Raw genomic sequence first — 20,375 nt, 5'->3', positions numbered from 1 at the left:
GACTATTTTCAAGTCAAGTACAGCCTCAAAAGGAAGCAACTGTCTGACGCAGTAGTCAAACTGTAATCACAGCCACAAACACTGTGTACGGGAGCTATGATAGTAAGTTTCGTTTGTTACTGCCAATATGGCGGCGCTACTGCGATTCTGATTCTGATTATTATTATTATTATTATTTGGGGACTGTTTTTAGATGTGTGTGTGTGTGTGTGGGTGGGTGTGTGTGTGAGAGAGAGAGAGAGAGAGAGAGAGAGAGAGAGAGAGAGAGAGAGAGAGGCTATGCATGTTTCTCAACAAGGTAAGACTACAATGTATTGCATTTAACTGAAGTATTTTGATGCGGTTGTAACAAGTTACGTAAAAATATACGAGTGATTGCATCAAAAAATAAAAATTTTTGGACAAATTTTTTTTTAATATAAAAGCGGAAGCCTCACCGGTCCACGACAGTGAGTTTTACCCCTGACGAAGATGACGGAGGTAGTCATCGAAAGCTTGTCAAACAATTTCAATGTCGTACTTCATCAAAACATGAAGCAGTAGGTATCATCAATTCTGTGAGATTACGTAGACGAGGTAGTGAGTCAATCGACGATTCATGATCCGAAGGAATTTTTAAATTCTGAAAACGAAGATACTCGTGGTGAAGAGCGAGGAAGGCTACTGCCAAATTTGACAGGATTTGCCTAAGAATGTTTGATGCCCGGATAAAACACAGCCTACACATCGCGATGACGCCACTTGAATTCGTTTTACAGAATATTTTCGAAAAACAGTGCGTGCAATAGCCATGGATATGACCGACATATTCCTCTGGCGACGATACAACTCGTTGAGCAATAAGCATGAGTACTTCTCGCATCCAATGCAGACCAAACAGCGTCTCTGCCAACCAGAAGATGAGGTGCACCGGCTCCAGGGGCCACCGAAGGCTAGCATAGCACACCATCATTCACTAAGACGATTATATTCAACGCCAATGTTAATAATATATGTATTAATATTGGCAACAGATCCGTTTCATACGAGTGATTTGTTCTGAATAGTCGTGCCTCACATGTTAAGAGTCCTCCTTCATGCTATATTGTAACCTGCGAAAAAATACTACCATCAAAGCACAAAAAATTCGAAAATGCTCCTGTTTAAAAGACTGGCTGAAAAGTGGGGTACCAGCTGCCTCAGTACCTTCCTCAGCACTTAAAAAAAATCCCGAAGATTTTGGCATGCAAACATATTTGTGCTCTTTTTAACATGCAGCACACCTCTCACCTTCATGAGCTGTCCTAACAGTAACTCGCTTACACACTAGTGAATCGCTGTATGTAGCTCATACCCACCCACTCCCACTTGCCAGTTTTCACACACTCATTCAGTCCAGCGCATTGTCATTCTCTCTTTGCTTCTAACTGCCACAGTCTCCTCCGTTCCGTCCAACTACTACACTTACAGTCACTTCTTCTTGCTCTCTTACTGCTAATATCTCACTCCTTCCTTCCCATTACTGCTGTCTTTCTCACTGTCACTATGTCTCTCTTCCTCGCTGGCGTTGTAATATACTCTGTCTCTCATTACTACTGACTCTCATCCAATTCCACTTTCTCCTTCTCTTTGTCCCTCCCCTCTGGCACTATCTTCTTCACTCTTTTCCTAACACTATCACTGTCAGCTATGTTGCCACTGAGCCCCTGTCTTTCTCTCAAACTGCCGCTGTCTCCGCTCTTTCTATAATCCAACCACTGAGTACTATCTTCCAGTATTTATTACTTTTCCTTCACTTTCCTACTCCCATTGTTTCCCCTCTCTCAGCATAAAAAAACATGAATACGGACGCATGCCGATATTTTTGGGAAATTTTTAAAGAAGCTGGGAAAGGTAGAATGAGGCAGCTGGTGCCCCACTTTTCAGTCCCAGTCTTTTTGATACACAGGAACATATTAGCATTTTTTGTGCTCCGATAGGAGTATTTTTCCACTGGTGCCCTTCTTTTCCCTGCAACAACAGGGCATGTCATTCGCACGAAAAGAACTTCATGGCCCAGTAAAATTTTGATCGTTCACTTATGTGAAATTGAAATAAAGAAAAATTAATTTTACACCTCAAACCCGATTTTACGTATACAAAATTTTTTATGGGCTTCAGCACTTCAACATAGTGTTCCCAGAACCCTTCTGATGTACCGGAAACACTTTACAGCATATTTCCCCGCGCTACGTCACTTCATAAACTGTGTTTTCGCCTCATACCGCATTTTACGTACGCAAGTAGGTACCTTTGAACAATTTTTAAGTTTATCCGAGATATGGATCTTCGGAATATATCGTAAAAGTTATCACCGTATGCTGTGCATAGCCATATTGGAATCGTCGGCTTGGCTTTGGTACCCAAAAACCATATTTTTGGGGTGTTTTTCTATAACGGATAAAGATTTTTGAAGAAGGGAAGATGGCACTTCTAGATAAATGGGTAGAGAATACACCGATAAAAATTGGCGCAATTTCCTGAAGTTATTTAGACAACCGCTGCTGACGGCGAAAAAAGGAATAACGTTGGTTTTCGGTTCTTCTCAGGAAAGGCCATGAGCTAATGGTGGCAAAAGAACCAACCGATTTACTGTATTTGACTATGTGGAAGTGAGTGTGCAATGTTAAAAAAACTGACCGTGTAATGTAGGATAGTTACAGTAAAACGATCCTTCAGTTGGGTATCCAAATGGTCCCTAGCCCTAGAACTATCCAAAAAACTCGACCCTACCTATCTCCAATAGAACCGGAGGTAAGAGCTCTGGAAAAATCCTACTTTTATGCTCGGCGTTTTGGAACATATTACTGACACAGTTAAGGATTTTGAGAATACCAAAGCTCGCAAATTAAATTTGCTGTTAAAATTTTTGTTATTTTTCGAGTTGGGTGACTGAATATATCTTTTCGTATTGTATCTCTGACAATAAATAACTATTCTATAAAATTAATACCCTAAATAATTTTTGAATGCTAGAATTGGAACAGCTAGTCAATCTAACTTCAACATCGGCTGGGAGCACCAAGATTGTGCCCGCTTGCGGGCGACGGACAAGATACTGTCTGTCCTCAAAAAGGCATCGGAACTAATGTTCGTTAAGTACAACGGGTCACCGTCTCTCCAGCTTGTTCCAGGCGAAATGTGCCGATGCTACTGGATGAATAAATGCACAAACGTCATTGCATCACAATTCATTATAGCAGTTATTATGAACAGCGGGAAAATTAAAACAAGTAAACAGGCGGTAAGAAAAACGTACGACACACAACCTATTATTTGTCCGGAACCTATTACATCTGCAGAAAGCAATACAACGGCATTTGTCACGATTATTTGCAACCAAGAAGATTGCTGAAAGCCGTGAGTTATACCCGCACTGTTTACTTTCTCTCAGATCTCTACTGAAATGTCACTTTCGCTGCTGCTCTTCTCCAGCGAATCCGTGAAGCGTGCATGCCTATCAATACTTCAACACGGGTCACCAAGGACGAGAACACTAAAGCCTGTCGCAAAATACTGTTCCGAAGTTTCGTCTTGGAGACGAAGCACAACATGGTCAAAAGCCTCCAACGTATTTCTTTTTGAATCTTTTTACTCAATATTCGATACATCGTGGAAAAATATTAGAAAAATAACGAAACTTAAAAAGTGCGACATTTCTGAGAGGTACAGAACAAATGCGTTATTTACAAAATAAGTTTGTTTTTCAGTTCCAGTCACTTTTACCCAATATGTATTGACACTAGGTATTTCGGCTGCATACTGCCATCATCGGGAGCCTAAATATAATTTATACATCAATTGTTAACTGTCAATGTATGCGAAGTGAAGATACGATTTTTTGCTGCGGTCTAAATTTCTCACCAAGTGCAGTGCAGTGTTTTCGCTCATACATGACGTCTCGTCAGCAACGCGTCCTGTCTGGGAATATAAAATCTAAATGGCGGCAGGTAGTGTCAGGCCTTCCCCAAGGCTCAGTATTAGGTCGTATCCTCTTCTCTCCGTATGTCAATGATGTGTCTTCGGTTCTGACCTATAGCAAATATCATATGTATGCTGATGACCTTCAGTTGTATCTAAGTGCGAAACCAAGCAATCTCAATAAAGCTATTGAAAATTTCAATACTGACCTCAATGCAATGTCAAAATGGGCACAGGACATAGGTCTAAAACTAAACCCATCTAAAACCCAAGCGGTACTTGTTGGTCACTCTAAGCTCATTAGCCCAGAACATCGGGAATCCGTGCCATCTCTTATCCTAAATTGAATAATTATTAACTTCTCTCCCTCAGCAAAGAGTTTGGGAGTAATAATAGATGAAAATCTAAATTGGACAGAGCACGTAACTGTAGTGTGCAAAAAAGCATCAGCATCCCTTCATGTCCTACAAAAATATAAAAAACTCTTCCCTTTCGATCTGAAAAAGAAATTAGTTCAAACGCTTATATTCCCAATCATTAACTACAGCGATATTATCCTACAAGGCCTCTCTCAGGAAAATTCGTACGTCTAGAACTGGTCATGAATGCCTGCGTCCGATATATCTATGACGTTCGACTTTTTGATCACATTTCACCAGCATATGCATATGCAGACAAACACTGAGATTTCCATACACTTTGTCTCATCTACTGCCTTATAAATGTACACTGTCCCTCATATCTCTCCTCGTCCCTAACGCTCATGTCGGAATAACGTGACAGAAACACACGTTCCCATTATAATAAAATCCTCTCTGTTCCACTGCATCGCTGTCGCCTTCTACAAGTCCTTTACAGTAGCAGGAACCCGACTCTGGAATAACCTCCCTCGTTATGTTAGAGAACTTGAAAACATGTCCGGCTTCAGAAAACATTTAATGACGTATCTACTCAAGGAACAGTAATGCCTTCCTCTGTACATGAATGCACTTCACCTCATTACTTCCCTCTTTCGCCCTCCTTAAATCTCCCTTCCCCAAAACTCGCTATACTAGTAAACATCTACTTTACACACGAAGATATTAATGTATATCTGCACAAATCTTCATTACTATTGCCAATTTTTCTCATGTTTATCATTATTATTTGATTTTTACTGTTGTTATTATTATTATTGCTTTTATCATAATCTGTATGTATAGCACCTGTTGTAAAAATACTAACGCTTTTACTTTATAAAGTCTTAGTCACTACTTTTTATTCATATTGTCACTAGAGTAATCTAATTTTCTCATTTAAACTATTGTCATAATGCAACTGTGATGTTAAATAAATAAATAAACAAATAATAACTGGCGTACAAATATTTTTGTTTGCACATGTGCCTAGAGCTGCGGTATGTTTTTCAAATTAAAACATTCTCTCTTACGACTGTACAATTTTCAAATTTGTTGTCGGCCAATTTCGACTTTTAGGTCATCATGAAACAACGACTTCCGTAAAGCTTGGGATACAGTTCCGCAGCGGCGCACAGCAGAGACAATCCATTCGTAGAGGATAACAGAGAAGGTAGACGGTGGGAGCAACGACTTCCTAGCAAACAGAATTCAGTATTCAGTTCTTAACGTAGAGGCTTCAGTAGGGCCATCACTACCTCATGGTAGTGTCGCAGGAGCTATAAACAATAGGGTCACATTTCCATGCGCGAGTAAACGATACCTGCAAAAATGTCATTTTTTTCGCATGGCCAACGTTTAGTCAAAAATTAACACTAAGGTGTTTTGTCTATAGGAACGATCTCCACAAAGCGTGTGTAGCTACGAAAGGAAGCCGCGTGCGGATGCCACATCAGGTACCCACGCGGACGTCCTTGTTCGTGTTGACAAACATGCGGCGGATGCATAAGCCACAGGCTCTTGACGGGACTCGCCAAGCAGTTGTCATTTGCAGTGCAATCTGCTCAATGTTACGACCTTCTTTCGTTCGGTTCTCTATTGAACTTTTTTCAGTTTCCAACCAACACGATTCGTTTAGCAAGAAGCTGACCCTTGTACCTCAGTTTGTTATGAACAGTAGCGGATCATACTGCCGGCACTGTGGCCTAGCTTCCACCATATGTTAAATATGTCATCATCTACATCCATAAACCGCAAGCCACCGTAAGGTGCGTGGCGGAGTGTACTCTGTACCACCGCCAGTCATTTTCTTTCCTGTTTCACTCGCAAACCGAACGAGGGAGAAACGACTGTCAGTATGCCACTGGCTGACCCTTATTTCTCGTCTCTCAACTTCGTGGTCCTTACCCGAATTGTATGTTGGCGGCAATAGAACCGTTCTGCAGTCAGCTTCAAATGCCTGTTCTCTAAGTTTTCTCAACAGTGTTCCTCGAAATGGACGTCGCCTTCCCTTCAGGAATACCCATTTCAGTATATGTAACACTTACATGTTGTTCGAACCTACCAGTAACAACTCTAGCAGCCCGCCTCTGAACTGCTTTGATGTCTTCCTTTAATCCAGCCTCCTGCAGATCCCAAACATTCCAGCAGTGCTCAAGAATATGTCACAATAGTGTCCTATATGCAGTCTCATCTGTACATATGAAGCACTCTTTCCTAAAATTCTCCCAATAAAGCGATGTCGACCATTCACCTTCACTACCACACTCCTCATACGCTCGTTCCACATCATATCGCTCTGCATCGTTACGCCCAGATATTTAAACGACGTTAGTATCAAAAAGGACACTACTGTATACGAACATTACGGGTTCGTTTGCTACTCATCCGCATTAACTCAAATTTTTCTACATTTAGAGCTAATTGCCACTCATCACCCCAAGTAGACATTTTGTCTACGTTATCTTGTATCGTCCTACACTCACTCACCTCCGACACCTTTCCGTATTCCACAGCATCATTAGCATACAACCGCAGAGTGCTGTCATATTTTAAATATGTGCAACGATGCTAAGCAGTTTTTGCGGTGCCACTATGGCTTCACTACATTAAGACATGTGTAATTACGGCATATTTTATTAAGATGTAGACTGTCCATTAGTCGTTTTAGTTGTTCCATGTTCTGCTGCGGATCAGAAGATGGTCATCGCTGACCGAAGCTGGTAGGCTAAGTACTAATAAATTGTGGGATCATAGACGGACATAAAGGATATTTATTATACACTTTCTGAATCAATGTTTTATTTGCGACTACATGGGATCTTGTGAAAGCTCCATGAAATGTTTATAATATCGCCCATTTTACTCGTCAATTAGTTAGTTTTATGTTGTTCTGATTTGTTGCTTGTGAGCTACATGAGAGTATAGAAAGATCCGCAAATATTGGTTTGCGTTGCGTGAAACATGCTACATAACCTTTCGATTTCAGTATTTCCTGTACCTAGCTTCATTTTCTGTTCACTACGAGAAGCCATTCTGCATACAACTCACATTAGACGACAGATAACAGCCGCCCGGCTGTTAGCAGATGACGCAGTTGTGTGTTGTTAGTAAGTGGTTAAGAGATGCTGGAACATTTGATGATGATCCTCAACATAAATGAATGAATCCAACATACCGTGCGTAAGTACACGAAAAAGACCTTAACTTTGTTTAACAGATGATCGACGATCAGTCATTGGAATAATTCACAGCAGCGTATACATTGATGGATCTCAACATTATGGCCACTACACACTGCGATACAGAATGCCGCCCGTTGTCGTTGCAGACCCGTGACACGGTTAGGAAATTATACAATGCGGTGACAAACGTCGTGGGATACCTCCCAATATCGTTTCGGACCTCCTTTTGCCCGCCGTAAAACAACAAGTCCCGTTGGAAGTCTCCTGCATAAACACTGAGTCAAGCTGCACCTATAGCGGTCCAACCTGTCTCCTGCCAGCAGCCCAACAATCAAGAGTGATTGTCTGAGGTGCCACTTTTTTTTTCTTAGCAGGACCGTTACAGCACAGCGGTAGGTCGACGATATTCTACGTCACGTTTTGTTGCCATTCATGGCAAGCCATCTGGGCTTACATTTCAGCAAAATAATGTTGTTTGCCTTTGTTTTTGCCAAACCCTACCTTGGCCAGCAGCGTCGGCGGATCTCTCCCAAGCTGAAAACGTTTGGAGCATTATGGGCAGTGCCCTCCAACCAGCTCGAGATTCTAACTACGGAAAGCACCCATTGGACAGAATATGGCATGATACGCCTGAGAAGGACATCCAACAACTCTGTCACTCAATACCAAGTCAAATAACTGCTTGCGTAAGGGTCACAGCAGGACCAACACCTTATAGACGTGTTCAATTTTGAAGCTCTTTCGCGTAAATAAATCCTCCAATGTTTCTGAAATTGTAGTCATTTGCGTATCTCTAAATGTACATCACATCTACCGGTGTAGGATTTTGTGCGTCAACCGGCCTCTCGATTAAGTCCCGTAAATGTTCAATACGATTCACATCAGGCGATGTGGGTGGCCATATCATTCGCACAAACAGTTCAGGATGTTCTTCAAGCCAATCACGAACAGCTGTGGCGCGGTGACAATGCCATTGTTGTTTGGGAACATGAAGTCGATGAATGGTTGCAAATGCTCTCCAAGTAGCCGTACATAACAGGATCCAGTCCATTCCAAGTAAACGCAGCCCACACTACTATGGAGCCGGAACCAGCTTACAACATGGGTCCGTGGGGTCTCCTACCCACTGTAATCGGAACTCATCTGACGAGGCCACGGTTTTCCAGTTGTCTAGGATCCAACCGACACGGTCACGAATCGAGGAGATGCCCCGCAGGCTATGTCGTGCTGTTAGCAAAGGCACTCTCGTGGGCCGTCTGCTGTCATAGCCCATTAAGGGGCGCTTTGCTATCTTTGGCCCGAAAAAAACATGTTCTTTGAGGATTTTTTAAGGGATGTGTTACAGATATCAATGTCAAATTTGGTCAAATTGTTTATTGATATTTCCTCTACAAACTGGAATTTTTTCGACCGGAAATGTCGAAAAGCAATGGCGGAAGTGCCGTCGAAACGAAACAAAATTTCGATGTGGACCTCCACGCGCGGTATGTCAACAGGTCAGCCGGCTCGTCTGAAATCAAAATTGAGTTCACATTAGCGACGTATATAAGATTCTTTAGGAGTTGTACCTCGCTTAAGACATTTGGACCATAGGAAACAAAATGGCGGCCATTTGAAAAAGATAGGATTTTTTTCATCGATTTTCGACTTCGTCGGCCTAGTAAAAATATTTTTAGTTGATGGATCGGAGTAAAAGTGGTACAACTCCTAGACAATTTAGTTAGCTTCGTCGGAAACAAAGAAAAATGCCAATCGGCTCAGTAGATTTGAAGTTACCATACAGCGTGATACAAAAAAAGTCATTTCGGGAAAAACGCGTCTGAAGTTTTGACTACATATAAATGCAATATTATGCAACGTGCGTTGAATCTGCTATTCCGAGTCCATAAACTAGTCCTTCCTCATAGAGGGCGTTGTGCTCGATCCGGGCCATCCTGCGCTGCTCCATAGCCACTCGTACGGCCGGTGACAAGCGGTTTTCGGCCGCTTGAATCCGGTGGTCGTCCTAATGCTTGGCGAACTGCGTCGAATAGAGTCCCAGGGTAACGTCTATCGTTCTCATGGTCTTCAGAATTGCTGAATACCCTTCGTTGAAGCTGATAAGTGCCAGGAAGGTCGCAATCTCCACAGTCTTCGCACCAGAATGCAAATGCTTAGGGGCTAACTTCCAAACACATGCGTTCAAACTTTCATTTGAATTTTGTGTGTTTCTTCCCAAGCACCTGTACAATAACTCGTCCTCAGAAATAAAAAAAAAAAACTGTTGCGTGAAAAAGCCCGATTTCAGGCAGGTACACTTTTTGTTCAACCGCGAATAGCAAACATTTGCGTTCCGTATTCGGAAAAAACGTTTCAGGGGTAGATTCTAAACACTTATATGGATCCAAAAATGCATTTTTTTAAATCGATTTTTTTAATCAAATAATAGTAAACCTCCCCTTAACGCCAAATTTCGCCGCACTGTCTTAAAGGATACGTTCGTCGTGCGTCAAACGTTGATTTCTGCAGTTATTTCACGCAGCGTTGCTTGTCTGATAGCAGTGACAAGTCTACATAAACGGTGCTGCTCTCAGTCGTTAAGGCCGTCGGCCACTGCGTTGTCCGCGGTGAAAGGTAATTGCTGAAATTTAGTATTCTCGGCATACTTTTGACACCGTGCGTCTCGAAATGTTGAATTCCCTAACGATTTCCGAAATTGAATGTCCCTTGCGTCTAGCTCCAAGTACACTCCTGGAAATTGAAATAAGAACACCGTGAATTCATTGTCCCAGGAAGGGGAAACTTTATTGACACATTCCTGGGGTCAGATACATCACATGATCACACTGACAGAACCACAGGCACATAGACACAGGCAACAGAGCATGCACAATGTCGGCACTAGTGCAGTGTATATCCACCTTTCGCAGCAATGCAGGCTGCTATTCTCCCATGGAGACGATCGTAGAGATGCTGGATGTAGTCCTGTGGAACGGCTTGCCATGCCATTTCCACCTGGCGCCTCAGTTGGACCAGCGTTCGTGCTGGACGTGCAGACCGCGTGAGACGACGCTTCATCCAGTCCCAAACATGCTCAATGGGGGACAGATCCGGAGATCTTGCTGGCCAGGGTAGTTGACTTACACCTTCTAGAGCACGTTGGGTGGCACGGGATACATGCGGGCGTGCATTGTCCTGTTGGAACAGCAAGTTCCCTTGCCGGTCTAGGAATGGTAGAACGATGGGTTCGATGACGGTTTGGATGTACCGTGCACTATTCAGTGTCCCCTCGACGATCACCAGAGGTGTACGGCCAGTGTAGGAGATCGCTCCCCACACCATGATACCGGGTGTTGGCCCTGTGTGCCTCGGTCGTATGCAGTCCTGATTGTGGCGCCCACCTGCACGGCGCCAAACACGCATACGACCATCATTGGCACCAAGGCAGAGCAACTCTCATCGCTGAAGACGACACGTCTCCATTCGTCCCTCCATTCACGCCTGTCGCGACACCACTGGAGGCGGGCTGCACGATGGTGGGGCGTGAGCGGAAAACGGCCTAACGGTGTGCGGGACCGTAGCCCAGCTTCATGGAGACGGTTGCGAATGGTCCTCGCCGATACCCCAGGATCAACAGTGTCCCTAATTTGCTGGGAAGTGGCGGTGCGGTCCCCTACGGCACTGCGAAGGATCCTACGGTCTTGGCGTGCATCCGTGCGTCGCTGCGGTCCGGTCCCATGTCGACGGGCACGTGCACCTTCCGCCGACCACTGGCGACAACATCGATGTACTGTGGAGACCTCACGCCCCACGTGTTGAGCAATTCGGCGGTACGTCCACCCGGCCTCCCGCATGCCCACTATACGCCCTCGCTCAAAGTCCGTCAACTGCACATACGGTTCACGTCCACGCTGTCGCGGCATGCTACCAGTGTTAAAGACTCCGATGGAGCTCCGTATGCCACGGCAAACTGGCTGACACTGACGGCGGCGGTGCACAAATGCTGCGCAGCTAGCGCCACTCGACGGCCAACACCGCGGTTACTGCTGTGTCCGCTGTGCCGTGCGTGTGATCATTGCTTGTACAGCCCTCTCGCAGAGTCCGGAGCAAGTATGGTGGGTCTGACACACCGGTGTCAATGTGTTCTTTTTTCCATTTCCAGGAGTGTATTATTCCGCGTTCGAAATCTTAATTCCCGTCGTGCCGCCATATTCACGTCGGAAACCTTTTCACATGAATCATCTGAGTACAAATGGCAGCTCCGACAATGTATTGCCCTTTTATACACTGTGTACCATACTTCAAAATGGTTCAAATGGCTCTGAGCACTATGGGACTTAACTTCTGAGGTCATCAGTCCCCTAGAACTTAGAACTAGTTAAACCTAACTAACCTAAGGACATCACACACATCCATGCCCGAGGCAGGATTCGAACCTGCGACCGTAGCGGTGGCGCGGTTCCAGACTGAAGCGCCTAGAACCGCTCGGCCACCATGGCCGGCTGTGTACGATACTATCGACATCTGTATATGTGCATATCGCTATCCATTGAATTTTGTCACCTCGGTGTATAAGCAGAGCAGAGAGAATGGGGAATGATTCTAGCGATAACAGGAGAAACCAACGATAAGCGACTTGGAGAAAGGTCAGATTATTTTGGGCAGGAGCCCTAAAACCGACACTTCGTAAACGACGAATCTCGTCAGCTGTCCGCGTGATAATGTCGTGTAGACCTATGAAAAGTTGTCGAACGACAATGAAACCATGAGTAGGTGACAAGGGGTTGAATGTCCTCGCCCTCTTTGCAGAAAGACGATGTCGAAAGCATCCCGCTCTGTAAAGCAGGATGGTCGGCAATTTGTTACAAATTTGACGGCAGGGTACAACGCTGATGCAGTTGGAAGTGTTTAGCACCGTACCGTTCAGCGCACATTGCTGAGCATCCGACTCCGCAGTAGGCGACACGAACGTGTTTTCACGTTGAACCAAACATTGTTAGTTACGATTGCTACGGGCACGCGATCACGGAGACTTGACTGTTGATCAGTGAAAACGTGTCACCTGGTCGGATGAACCAAGTTTCTTATCGCACGAGATTGATGACTGTGTCAGGATACCCTTCATCTAGGCGAAAGGATGCTTAAAACATGTACGGCGCCGCAGATGTTGGCAAAGTACTTTGGAGTACGCCGTTCAACGCACATTGTTGTATGTGGGGTTCCGCAGATGAATGGTCCTGCGAGTTCCCATCCAGACTGAGAGACACTGTCAATTACGATTTCAATGGGCGCTGGATCTCCGAGATTAGAGCGTAGATCAATGGAAACCTTTCGGCTCGAAAGATCAATCAGGTTTCTTGTTGCACCCAGTCAATGGTCGTGTGGGGATACAGCGTCGTTCAGGCGACCGGGAGCTCTAAACACGCACCGTTCCATGTAAGCAGGCTGATGGGGCGATATTATACTACGTGGGATACTCACCTGCATTTTCAAATGGTTCAAATGGCTCTGAGCACTATGGGACTTAACATCTGAGGTCCCCTAGAACTTAGAACTACTTAAACCTAACTAACCTAAGGACATCATACACATCCATGCCCGAGGCAGGATTCGAATCTGCGACCGTAGCGGTCGCGCAGTTCCAGACTGAATCGCCTAGAACCGCTCGGCCACACCGGCCGGCACCTGCGATTTCATCGAAAGTGTTGTAGTAACAAAAGGCACCATGGCAGCTATGGACTACATGAACATTATTGTGGACCAGCTGAATCCTTTCATGTTTACCGACGTCATTGGTATCTTCTGGCACAATAACTGCCCCCATCACAATGCCAGAGCAGTGCTACAGTGGTTTGAGAAGCAGGATAGTGACCTCACATTGACGTCTTGGACACCAAATTCGCCTCACCTTAAGCCGATGGAAAATACACTCTAAGAGACAAAAAAAAGGGCACATCGCGAAAATCCGAATGGGGCGGAAATCGGTAGATGTGATGCACAATTTAGGGATACACAAATGAGTACAATTTCAGAAACATTGGATGATTTATTTTCGCGAAAGAGCTTCAAAATTGAGCACGTCTATAACGTGTTGGTCCTCCTCTGACCCTTACGCAAGCAGTTTTCGACTTGGTATTGATTGATAGGGTTGTTGGATGTCCTCCTCAGGCATATCGAGCCAAATTCTGTCCAATGGGTGAGTTGGGTAGTTAGGATCTCGAGCTGGTTGGAGGGCACTGCCCATAATGCTCCAAACGGTCTCAGCTTGGGAGAGATTCGCTGAATTTGCTGGCCTAGGCAAACACGAAGACAAACACCAGAAACTTTCGCAGTGGGCGGGCGGGCATTATCTTGCTGAAATGTAAGCGAAGATGGCTTGCCATGAACGGCAACAAAACGTAGCGTAGAATATCGTCGACATACCGCTGTGCTGCAATGGTCCCGTTTAAAAAAAAAAAAAAAGTGGCACCTTAGACCATAACATTTGTTTTTTGTGCTGCATGGCGGGTGAAACACAGGTTGGTATCCCACCACTGTCCGGGGCGTCTCCAGGCAGGTCTTCGCTGATCATCGGGGCTCAATTCAAAGCGGGACTTATCACTGAAGACTCTTCTACTCTAATCACTGAGACACCAGGCTGAAGAAGTAACTGGAGACGCCATCCTGGGCTTACATTTTAGCAAGGTAATGCCAACCCACACACGGCTAGGATCCCTACTGCTTGTCTTCGTGCGTGTTAAAGCCTACCTTGGACTGCGAGGTCACGGGATCTCTCCTCAACTGAGAACGTATGGAGGTTTATGGGCATTGAGATAGTTCGTTTATGGTGCTTTTTTTTCCTTAGAGTGTATCTGGAATGCTATGGGGCACGAGCTTCGTGAGCACAAATGAAAAAAGGACTTGCAGAGTCCATACCAAGCACAATAGTTGCTGTATTGTGTTATAGAGGTGGACCAGCAAGCTACTTAGCAGGTGGTCATAATGCTTTGGTTCATCAGTGCATGTATGAAGGAGTAACTGCCCAGTGTAGTTTATAGTGGAACGACTACCAACTCTAGCAGTAGAGAAAGCAGATACGACATCGAGATTTTATGTAAAGAAACCTAACAAAGCATGACTGACCCATGACGGGTACTGAATTATCTGGGACTCTTAACGAGGTCCTCGCCAGGCTGTAAAGGCCCTAGGGATGTGCAACGACCGCCGTGTCATCCTCCGGCTTCCAGGCATCATGTATATGCAGTATGAAGGTGCATATGGCCAGTACGCCGCTCATCCGACCGTTTTTCACACTTTACAGACCGTGGAGCCGCTACTAGTCGGTCAACCAACTCCTCAATTGGCATCACGAAGCTAAGTGCATCCAGTAACAGTGCTCCATCAAAGGGAAAGTCCCTGGAAATACCAGGAATCGAACCCGGTTCCTCCACATGGCAGCCCGCCGTGCTGACCACTCAGCTACGGAGGCAGACTTAGAGCTATAACCACTTAGGATTACCAGATACGAAAGAGAATATGCAAGACGAACACTTCACAAAAATACTCCGCAAACACCAGTGGGAGACGTCACACCATCAAGGAGAATTTTACAAATTTAGAGGACTCACGTAAAATAGGAGTCATGAAACCCATCTCCTCCTGTAACACACATCAGACACGTGTCGACGATCTTTATACCTTGTTACAATTCGCCACTGAAATTGGAAAGCGGGTGGAGGGAATTAAAGTAAACTGTTTGGCAATGGTGGTCTGTGTAGTACTGTTACGGTAATAGCATACCTACTTTATCTGTCAGGTACTCTACTGTTCGGAACCTATTTCTGTTTTCGTAATTTTTTGTAATTTACAGAAGGAATTTAGGTTTCATGGTAGAGGTGTCCCTTTTCCAAAGGCAAATAAAGTTGGACGATGAATGCGCTCAGCTACGTGTGTAAACTTCTTAAAAATGTTTATCTCTGAAAGTCGCCAGAGTTCCCTTTAACACAGACGAGCAGTGTGTGCTCTTAGCTTTGTTTGCAGCTCTTACCTTGGTTTCCGCGATGGGTAGCACGTCGTCCATAGTGCAGTAGGACTGGAACCTGTGCGCCGCCGGAGAGGTGGTGTATGCATATGCTTCCTTCCCAGCCTTACACGACATGCATGAGCCCATAAATGACTGGTTTTGTGGCACCGGCGAACGCTGCAAACGGTTTCAACGAGGCCATTTAGTAACAACCAAAGACTTGTATGCTGCAAGTACACGTTTCAGTAAGATATGTTGGCCGAAAAACTTAAAATATTACATGCAAATCTAATGGCTAACACCTTTAACAAGTTATCTACGATTTATTGGGTTCGCGCATACGTTCGTAGCGTTTTTGTTTTGAATGTTGGTATCCCCGTTGCTACGGGTTTATTTATCGATTGTCATTTTTTATTTGTAGTTCACTGTTGCTATCAGTGTTAACATATTGTCATTTGAATATAGTGAGTGAAGCTGCGGACGCTACAAAATGGAGTGCCAAGAGGAGAAATCGGAACATTTCCGACATATTCCTCTGTTTGAATTCAATACAGGAGTGACAGCAGCGGATGCAGCCAGAAACATTTGCGCGATGTATGGGGATGGATAATGCCTTTAGACAGAGCATGGCAGGAAAACAGTTTTCTCGTTTTAAGGAGGATCTTTTGACATTGGTGACTCCCCACGTCAGGAAGACCTTCGGGGTTTAATGAAGATCGTTTAAACGCATTAATCCACCGTGCTCCACGTCTACTGGATAAACGTCATGCTACACGTAAGGGGTGTCCCACGAGTATATGCCTAATTTACGATAACAAGCAAATAGAAAAAGTGAACAGTGTTAAATTCTTGGGATTACAGCTTGATCATAAATTCAACTGGAAAAATCACACCACAGAACTACTGATGCGTCTTAACAAATCTCCATTTGCAATGCGAATTGTGTCAGACATAGGGGATATGAAAATGAAAAATCTGTCATAACATGCTTACTTTCATTCAATAATGTCATACGGGATTATTTTTTGGGGTAATTCAAAAGCCAAGCTAAAGTTTTCCGGTCACAAAAACGTGCAGTAAGAGTTATATGTGGTGTGAACTCAAGAACATCCTGCAGAAGCCTCTTTAGGGGAATAGGGATACTAACTACTGCTTCCCAATATATTTATTCTTTAATGAAATTTGTCAAAAATATATCACTTTTTCAAACCAACAGCTCAATTAATGCAATCAATACTAGAAATAAGAATAATCTTCACGAGGATTTAAAGTCACTTAGTCTTGTACAAAAATGTGTGCATTATTCAGGAACACACGTTTTCAATAACTTGCCAGCAGGCATAGAACGCTTAACAACCAATGAAATTCAGTTTAAGAGAAGCTTAAAGGATTTATTGGTGGCCAACTCCTATTCCATTGATGAATTTCTCAGTAGAACCAACTGATTTGTGTATCTACAATTTCAGTGCACTAATGTGTTCATTGTAAATAAGTATTATAGTAGTTATATTACACGTTTATTACCTTATAAATAAATAAATAAATAAATAAACTTTATTTTAAATTCAGTGCATTAGTATTTGTACAATGATCCTTTCATATAGTCTACATTACAAAATGACGATCATTCCACCTGGGACCTGTGGAAGGGTACATTAGCTTATTTGTTTGAGTTGTAAATATTTGTCACGTATTGTTGTTTTTCTGACATGTTCTACATCCTGGAGGACCTCCTCAATTGGAATGAAAGTAAATCTAATCTAATGTATGTACTCGAAAGTGACAAATGTGATGAACTGTGATCATTCTACTCTCGTGCGACATTTTCATACAATGGCGAAGGTCCAAAAACCGGATGTATGGGTACCGCATGCCCTTTCACTAAGATCAGCGGATGACCATCTGTGCATCTCTGCTTGCTCGTCATCAATTGGCTTGTGAACGACACCGACCATCTTTATCCTGTATCGTTACCTAACATAAGGAAAAGAAAGGAATGGTTGATCACTAAGTAGCAAAAGACTTACGGCAGTCCTCAAGAGACTTCATGCATCTGGTGGAACAACCACGGTGTGGTGAACTACCAATTGATTTCCCGAGATGGAACCATCGCTGTTGACATTTGTTGACAACAACTGAGACGTCTCGCACAAGTCTACGCACGACGACAAGGAAGATAGCGTGAAGTGACGCTACTCCACAACGCCCACCCGCATTCTGCTGGACAGACAAAAACGCTATGCAGGAGTTGGGCTGGGAAGTCATTCGGCATTCACCTTATTCACCTGATCTTGTGCCCTCAGATTTTCACCTTCCCCGTTGTCTATCGAACAACCTACAACGAATTTCCTCCCCGGATGAGAATGCGCACCGACTAGTTCTTCGCAGTAAAACCAACTGATTTCTACAGTCCGGAACAGAAAAGTGACCGCAGCATTGGCAAACGCTACGAACTTCTGCACCAACCTAATACAAAGACGGCTGTAAACTAAGGGATATTGTCACCAGGATATTTTGTGCATAATATAGATTGACTCTTACATAGAAGATAACGGCAACCAGTCAATAGCGCCGTTACCGGTTTCGAGCAGACAGGTTCATATTCTGACTGCTGCCTCACGTTTTACATGAGCTTTCGCCTTTTGTTTCCCCAACTGACTAAATTTCCATGGGATGGTCCAGCCGATGAAAAATCCTCGCCATTACGATCCAGTGCAGACTGCTTATGATCCTGCAGCAGCGAAAACTGTATGATGCAATTTTTTTTGTACATTTATGCACATAATGCATCATTCACGTACTAAGCAGTTTCAGCACATGCAGGTGAGTATACAAAGATGGCGGTATTAAATGTATTGTATACATATTTCCATGTGATGAGTATTGTTTTACATTATCTGCATACATATACGAAAAAGTGCATCATACAGTTTTCGCTGCTCTAAGGTCATAAGCAGTCTGCACTGGAACGTAATGGCGAGGATTTTTCATAGGTACCACCACCCCAAGGAAATTTCGTCAGTTGGGGAAACAAAAGGCAAAAGCTAATGTAAAACGTGAACTAGCCGTCTGAATATGAACCTGTCGGTTCGAAAGCGATACTGGCGCTATTTAAATAAATAGCATTGTAAAACGAAGCTAGTTGGTGTTAAATCTTCTATGTAAGAGTCAACCTATATTTTGTACACAGCCACGGGCTCAAAACGTCATTTTTTGACCAAATAGGATTTTGTGCATATAATTTTATATATAGCTTCTACAATGACACGAGTGTCGCTTCGGAAATTCAAAATTCTTAGTTTCACATGAGCTTAAATTTGCCCAACACCTTAGAGAAAAAATGGCACTGAGCACTATGGGACTTAACGTCTGTGGTCATCAGTCCCCTATAACTTAAAACCTAACTTAAACCTAACTAACCTAAGGACATCACGCAAATTCATGCCCGAGGCAGGATTCGAGCATGCGACCGTAGCGGTCACGCGATTCCAGACTGAAGCGCCTAGAACCGCTCGGCCACACCGGCCGGCCCTTAGACAAAGCACAATGTAATATATGCTTAGAGGCGTCAGATTGGGAGTGAGGTTATTGTACGAAGGCTGTTCAAAAAGTATTCGACCTTATTTTCCGTTGAAGCTAACAATGGTATTGGGGCGTTCGCGCGCGCTCTATGTTCGGAGGGCACCTAGTGCGCATGCCTAATTTTTTTCACAACTGCGGAAACAGTCAGTCGTTGGCTACGCGTTGACAAGTTAACACGTGTAAGTAAGTGGTAGTCGTCGGATTTTGTGCTGTGGGCAAAATGACAGAAAAAGGGGAACAACGTTATTGCATCAAAATTTTATTTTAAGCTTGGCGATTTTCAAGATGAAACATTCCGCAACATTCGACAAGTGTAATGCGTACCACAAAGTTAAAGTAGAACTGCTTTACAGATAGCTGCTCATCAGTGAAGAGAGAAGGCCATCAACATCTGAAAATGAGGTGGTTATTGATTATGTGAGGACCCTGATGATGCAGGATAGACGAAACACAATCAGGCAGCTTCCAGTCGAGGTCAAAATTAGTACTGGATCAGTTCACTCCATTTAATGTAAAATTTGGACCTCAGCAGGATCTCAGCAACATTTGTACCGAAGTTGCTAACAACCGAGCAGAATCAACTTCGTTTGGAGATAGCATACGACATGATGGATACTGTGAACAATAATCTCAACTTTCTAAACACAGCTATCACTGGTGATGAATCCTCGATTTTTTGGCCAAACAACACGGCTGTGGTTTGTCAGCCTCGTTATTCCCTGGCCTAGCACCGACTAACGTCTGGCTTTTCCCTAAAGTGAAAAGGCTCATCACAGGGAAGACATTACGCGGAATTCACGAAGCAGCTGCGCACCAAACAAAAAGGAGCTTTCGAGCGATGGTTCCAGCAGCGGCAGCTACGTTGGCAGAGGTTTGTGGAAGCCGAAGGGACTGCTTTTACGGTGACTAGTGCCAAACCACTGTCTCTTAATAAAGACTAATATAATAGCTTTGTTTATAAATAAATCTTCTACTACCAATCACGATTTTTCTTTATTTTACTTTTCGCAAGACGCGTTTCGGGAAATGATCCCATTTTCAAGTGCGTTTTCTGCGTGTTAACGCCATTTCTATTGATGTTGTCCATGAGTGAGAGTCTGCTTCATTTCGTTGACTTAAGTTTTCTAATGGCCCATTTGTGCAGAGTCCCACGCAAACTAAACATCACACACAACTTGTTGTGCACTTTACACATCGAAAATATATAAACAAAACAGTTACAAAGATACTTTCGATGTGTAAAGTGTACAACAAGTTGTATGTGATGTTTATTGTGTGTGAGACTCTGCACAA

General features: G+C 43.8%; 1 protein-coding gene across 15 annotated transcripts in view; it reads right to left on the bottom strand.

Moving 5' to 3' along the window:
• LOC126272220 (uncharacterized) overlaps positions 1-20,375 on the bottom strand; it is a 622,019-nt gene that overhangs the window by 577,273 nt on the left and 24,371 nt on the right. For all 15 annotated transcript variants that reach the window (XM_049974930.1, XM_049975070.1, XM_049974981.1 and 12 more), the window contains one exon: positions 15,525-15,677. In XM_049974930.1, the coding sequence (XP_049830887.1) occupies positions 15,525-15,647 (123 nt within the window). In that variant the 5' untranslated portion in view covers positions 15,648-15,677. The remainder of the gene's footprint in view (positions 1-15,524; positions 15,678-20,375) is intronic.

The sequence above is a fragment of the Schistocerca gregaria genome, chromosome 1, assembly GCF_023897955.1.
Source record: "Schistocerca gregaria isolate iqSchGreg1 chromosome 1, iqSchGreg1.2, whole genome shotgun sequence".
Taxonomy (NCBI): Eukaryota; Metazoa; Arthropoda; class Insecta; order Orthoptera; family Acrididae; genus Schistocerca; species Schistocerca gregaria.
This window is presented reverse-complemented; position numbering and strand designations above follow the sequence as displayed.